Source organism: Sinocyclocheilus rhinocerous, unplaced genomic scaffold (genome assembly GCF_001515625.1).
Source record: "Sinocyclocheilus rhinocerous isolate Xijiao unplaced genomic scaffold, SAMN03320098_v1.1 scaffold3377, whole genome shotgun sequence".
NCBI classification, from domain to species: domain Eukaryota; kingdom Metazoa; phylum Chordata; class Actinopteri; order Cypriniformes; family Cyprinidae; genus Sinocyclocheilus; species Sinocyclocheilus rhinocerous.
This window is the reverse complement of record NW_015654499.1, coordinates 500,658-506,858: the sequence shown is the minus strand read 5'-3', so window position 1 is coordinate 506,858 and position 6,201 is coordinate 500,658. Positions and strand designations below refer to the sequence as shown.

At 40.2% G+C, this 6,201-nt stretch overlaps 1 protein-coding gene across 1 annotated transcript; it reads right to left on the bottom strand.

The window, feature by feature from the left end:
- Window positions 1-3,074: 3,074 nt before the first annotated feature.
- Window positions 3,075-4,774, bottom strand: LOC107717202 (homeobox protein Hox-B1). Its single transcript, XM_016523882.1, has 2 exons — window positions 4,144-4,774; window positions 3,075-3,391 (listed from the first exon to the last, which is right to left on the bottom strand). Exons 1-2 carry the CDS (start codon window positions 4,772-4,774, stop codon window positions 3,075-3,077), a joined length of 948 nt encoding a protein of 315 aa, XP_016379368.1.
- Window positions 4,775-6,201: the final 1,427 nt, after the last annotated feature.

Here is a 6,201-nt window from a genome sequence, read left to right as displayed (position 1 = left end):
AATTACCCCAAATGTTGCCCCAACTAGTCAAACACAGTTGTCTGAACAAATAATTTCATATGAATGAAATGTTAAGGCTATGTGAGTTCCCAGCATGCATTGCAGCATGAATAAATTATGCAGTTACTGTTATAGGATTGTTGTTTTGCTGTTTGCTGACTTCATTTAAACTTTTTGTTGTTGTTTTGTCATTATTGTTAGTTATTTGTTGTGCTGTGATGTAAAGAGTTCAACTTTTTAACATTTGTTGATTGCCACCATACTTGAGGTTTGTGTGTCAAGTTTTGAGTCATTGAGTATATGTTCAATCATTTAAATCCATTTTTGGTCCCACTTTATATTAAGTGACCCTAATACCTGTGTACTTATATAGTAACTAGATGTGTACATAGTATGTAACCACAGTGTAAGTACACATTGGTACATAGTATCTACAGCGCTACTGTTTGTGTAAGTATACATATGTAACAACCCAATGAATGGTATGTGTAAATACAAATGTGTATATATATATATATATATATATATATATATATAACCAAAATAAGACAATCAGCATTGCATGAACAAATAAATTTATGTTGGCTAAACAAAGTATCTTTGCTGAAAAGACCTAAAAAACTATTGTTGAGACAACTCAAAAGTTTTACTGCGTCAAGTTGCCTTATTTATTTATTACATTTTCTCAACTATTTATTTTTTACAGTGTAGGTAAACACAAATCACAATATATTTAAAAAGCCTACTAATATGAGGGATAACAAATTTAATAATAATCGAATTGTTCATTTTGCATATAGGCCTATATGCATTTTGCCTTTCAAAGCCATTACATATGTATTGTTTTTGCTATGGGAAATTGAAGAAAAGTCAGAGACTCATCCAGTTTTTTGGCAAAGAGTTCAGTTAAAGTTAAGGGTGACCTCCATGTAAACCCCTTACTGTAAGCATTGCTTTATGTTTCAATGCAGACTATGGATGTTGACCGCGGGGGTAGCGCTTGGATCAAAGGCCCGTTCAGGGGGGTACAGGACAAACGCCCCGAACAGCGTGACTGAAATCTGCACCAGCAGATGGTCGAGAGAGAATCATAGAACAATTGCTGTATCGTCTTCATTTCCAGTTGTATCTTGGGCCAAATCGTTTGTATTTGTTTAGATTGTGTATATATTTTGAGGCTAGTTATCTCTTAAAATGCAACATTATATTTTTATGGAATAAAAAAAAATCTCATAAAAAGTTTCTAAAAGGTACTTTCGTATTGTTAGGGACATTGTGAATCCTAAATTGGTATAGTGACATTGAAGTCGTAATTAGTATATTCAATCATAATTAAATGTATAAATGTTTTTGAACATTTCTTTATCGTTGTTGCGGAAACCATTCCACTGCCTGATAAGTTTTTGCCTTGGCTTAAAGGAACTGCTTGTTACAATATGTGTTGTCTTTCTTGCCACAAAAACACTGGCCTGGTGAGAGAGATGCGTTTGAGTAACAGAACCACCCAGGGAGCTGGTGTGCCTGAATGCCACTGCAGTCCAGCATTGTTTTCCTCTGAAGTAGACCTAATGTTAACCCTGCTGCAAAGACCAAACATGTCTGTCATGGCACAATTTTAATTACGTGTCTTTAATGATTTGATATGTCAATTGCAATAATATTTTAACAGCCGTCAGAATTGGAGTGCTAATGTAAACTGTCAAAGTCGATATTTTTTCACCTTTATGAATGCTTTATTTGTTGTTGAGCACTTGAGAATGATAATGCAATGCATGTAGCGGACTATTCTAAAGATTTATGGTTTTGAAAGTGTTTAATGTGTTTAGCGAGTAAATAAGAAGCCCATTCATAACAACACTCAATAACTCAAATGCACCGCCCACAATTCTGTTCCGTTTCTTGGAAGCTTGTCTTCGGGATCAGTGCTATTTGTGCCACCCCTAAACCACTCAGAGAAGAGAGTCTGTTTGGATGTTTAGATAGAAGCACGCCGAGGTAAAAAGGTCATCTTTAACCACCCTGATTGCTCAACAACATTCCGTTCCGTTCTCCGAGCATCCTATAACACAATTGACTGGTGGTCGCTTTCTCGCCCTCTAAGTGAAGAGAAGAACTATTAAAGCTTTGTCATCATTTACTCCATACTAACATTTTTCTTATATTACATACACACGAATACATATGTAATCTGGTTGCAGAGAATGGTTCAGTAAAATATTGGTTTTATTTGAGGTAGATAAAGAACTTGACAGAAGCATTTGATTGAGACATTTAGATTACGGAATCATACAGACAGTAACTAATAAAACTCAGCTCGTCTGCGCATAAAAAAATACTAGGCTAACAGATCAAATTATTTAAATGTTTTAATTAAGAAAAGTACATATTAAACAGCCTGCATTGCTTTTTTTTTTCTACAAACGGAATAGAACTTTACCAAAATTCAAATTTTTATAGTAAATTAGGCCTGGCTAGCAGCACAGTATTAATTATTTTTCGCTGTAAATTGAATAATGGAATATCACAGTGCACACTGAGAAGGAATCGTTCATATATTCCAGTAAATTGTGCTGGTGTTCAGTAAAGGCCTACCCTGTAAACGTATAGTGCAAGGAGTCCGAAAGCCCCTATAGCTACAATCCTCAAAACTCAAATATATGAAATGTGTACATCAAATTAAAAATACATTTTCATAAACGCAACAAAAAACACCAATACATATTTTGACAACACAGTAAGCTCCCTGTAAAGTCAGTTAGGTTCGTTTAGAGACTTGTAAACATTGTGAAAGTGCATTATATTTATGATAGTAGAAATACCCTGTATAACACACACAAACGTTTACAGGGAGTATTGGAAATTTTGTTCGCGCAGACGGTGTAACTCTGTTCATTGTTGTGCTAAAAGTCTCTTTGCTCTTCACTTTTTCGCCTGACGTTCGGTTTCCTTAAACGAATCGTCCATCATAAAAAGACGAGAAGGTCTTTCGGGCACATTGTGGAATGCTTAAATTAATAGACTTTACTATATATTTCGAATCTGTTGTTTAATGCACCCGAAACTATTATAATCGGTTAGGAATCCGGGCTTGGAGAAGCTCCTGGAGATGTTGAAGTTGAGTGATCAGAGTGATCCTCGAGGTCTTTAGACAAGGTGGACGAAGCAGGCGCGAGTCCCTCCTTCTCTCGCTTCTTCTGTTTCATTCGGCGGTTCTGAAACCATATCTTAATCTGTGTCTCGTTCAGCTCGAGCGTGGCAGCAATTTCGACTCGCCGCGCTCGCGTGAGATACTTGCTGAAGTGAAACTCTTTCTCGAGCTCCGTGAGTTGTTTCGTTGTGAAATTCGTCCGGATTGTGTTTTGTGGTCCCAATCCGTAATCGGCCACTTTAGCTGCAAGGAAGAAAAAAAAAGAATAGTTAAATGGCAGTTTGTCAAACAATTACACACAGAAATAAAAGGCCATAGTCATAATTCAACGGCTTATTTTGTAAACACACCAACAACAATCAAGTGTGCTTCTGTTCTTAAACTTTATTAGATGTGACCATTTAAATTGCACTATCACGCATGAAATTCAACAAGTTATACGGTATTGCAAACTTTTGTTAACCTTACCATAATTACCCCGTTTGTATATGTTATACATTTTGAAAGAACTCATAACGGGGTCTATGGAATACATGCAATTCAATACTCCCCAAAGGTGGCTTTATGACCGCTCAATTTGTACAGTATGTCAAAATGGTGGCCTCCGTGCGTAAAAGTTGGTGCACTAAATCGTTGTGAGGCAAACACTGCTGGGACAGGAGACGAAAGCTTAAGAACACAATGGAGGCCAACAAAAACGAATGTTGCGCGGCGAGAACCGGGGACAAGCTAAGGATAACAGTGCTGGTAACGGAAGCATGTCTGTTCGATGCATTAACGCAGAGGGAGACGGGTTCAAACTGAAGTGAACAGGCCTATTTTCAACTTATCTGTCTTTAGATATTTTAGGTAAATAGTTTTTAATTTGTGTATAATGTTATTTTTTTGGTGATCTGCAAGCTTTATTTGCTGTAAGGATAGGTGTAAGGCATAATTGCTCTTGATTTGAGTGTGCAGCTCCTAGATATTTTCGTCACAGAGGCAATTCAATCCACCTGTTTTAGGAGGATTCCTTTTGACTTTCATCCAGTCGAATGTCTTCCCAGGTGGCGACTGATCCGTGTCCCTCTCACTCCCTTGGGAGGCCGATAAGTCGGCGTAGGTGCCTTGTGAGTAGCCTCGCTGGTGGTCCTGGCCTTCGCATCCATGTTGCTGAAAAGGTGCGGCTGGAACGGCTCCCTGCGCCCCGCAGTATGCACCAGCCATGGAGCCATAGTGAGGACCGACATTTGAGTTTGAAAACCCCGATGAGTGATAATACATCCCATCCTGCTCAGGGTTAATGGAATACTGGTGTTGCGCATAGTCCGGGTTGGCGCAGGCCTGGGTCCCATAACTCGTAGTCCCCGTGCCACCGTAGGTAAGGCCAATGCCACTCTGATGAGTTTGGTGCTGGTGATGCGCGTAGACGCCGCTCTGGTGCTGATGTTGTGCTGCTGCTGGCTGGTTGCTCCCTCCTACGTAAAGTCGTCCATCAGCGTTATAGCTGTCACTTGCGTGTCCGGTATGGAAGGGGCCCGAGAACGCCTGATCCAAGTGGTGGTATCCAGCCTTGGGCGAGTAGGCGTTCGGCCCACGGTTACAAATTGTGTACTCCAAAAAAGAGTTCATTCTGGAATTGTCCATGCGCAATTAATGGCGGAGGGTCAGCCTGAGAGATCGGGAGAGCCTCCTGTCCTGCAAGCTCGCAACAGTATGTCATGCGGAAGGGGGAAATGCTTACCTCTGGAGTATTTGCTCATGCTTCCCTATAACACATCTTTACCTCAGCTGCTGGTCACGTGAGACGTCACGGCGCCAATGGTGAGGGGACCTCAAGAAGTTTGTCAGCGCACGGCGACCATCCATCACGCGCTTGACATTTGCATGACAAAGCCACTTCAATCAAACTAGCCCATCAATCTGATAACAGCTAGAATATGTCAAACCCTGCGAAAAAGGCACTCCGAATGAGAGAAATAAAGAAAGAACGTTTCAGACTTTGCATTGAGATTTTGTTCTTCATCTCCTCTCATCTCTTCACTTACCAGCCGCATTTAGTTTCTAGTTTTAATCGCGCGAGTTTAGTGAATAATGCGTTTTCTAAGTATACTGTAGCCTAATGGGCTGAGGTAGGCCTAGGTTATTGTCCTCTTTAATAAGAGTAATGTTCAGTGTTACCTATAAGACTAGCCGAACGCAGAGTTCATTATGTGTGTTTAGGAAGGAAATCTCTTTAACACTCGAATTGGAAGTGACGCCACGGTTCACAGATCGGTCCGGGTTGGCTTTGGACCCGTCTAATTGAATCATTGAACTGATCTGTTACCAAAACCAAATTAGGTCGACAGCGAGCCTTCTGTTTAGTCCAAACGAGCAGGAAAAGAACGCCAACGAGTGCCTTTTTCTCTCACAGCCTGTAGAAACGTGTGTTGCGGCACTGCTGTCTGGAATTGTTCTCTTTTTCCATTGTTTTTTTTTTTCCCCTTGTTGAATCCAACTGCAGATCAAAGTGTGGAAGATAGTCTTTACAGTTTGTAACTTTCGTTTTAAAACCGTAGGTTATAAAGCACGCGTTCTAAACATAACTTCCCAAACTTTAGGATTGTAAGTCAAACTAATGAGTTCATCTGCACCATGGATTGCTTGACAGGCGTTGGTGGACAGCAGAAGAGAGAAGCTAATAATTAATTAAGATGACAATGCTGAGCAAGTCTTCCTCTTCATATAAAGCCCACGCTCAGTATAGGGGGCTGAAGACGTTCGAATATATTTGCTCATTAGTACATGGTGGTACAAGAAAGGGTAACAATATAACGCCCACCGTGATTTGTTATCTGTCGGTTCACGTGCCGAGTGATTGTCTAGTTGCGCAGCCAAAGATTCCAAACTACCTTGAGCCGTTTTGTTAGTACTGTTGTAGCTCTGCCCTACACTCAAGAGTCCTGGATGCTTCTGGTCTTGTGGTTGTTTTAAACGAATCCATCAGTTGAGATTGGTTGCAATGTTTTATACAGGCGAGCACCAGCGTCATCACTGCGCGAACACACCCTCCCAGATCTTTTTAATAATTT

What these genes read in the sequence shown, in the direction of transcription:
- LOC107717202 (XM_016523882.1), bottom strand. Translation starts at nt 4,774, where the DNA reads ATGGACAATTCCAGAATGAACTCTTTTTTGGAGTACACAATTTGTAAC. An exon ending in AAGGAATCCTCCTAAAACAG is followed by an intron (nt 3,392 to 4,143) that starts GTGGATTGAATT and finishes TCTTCCTTGCAG; the next exon opens with CTAAAGTGGCCGATTACGGA.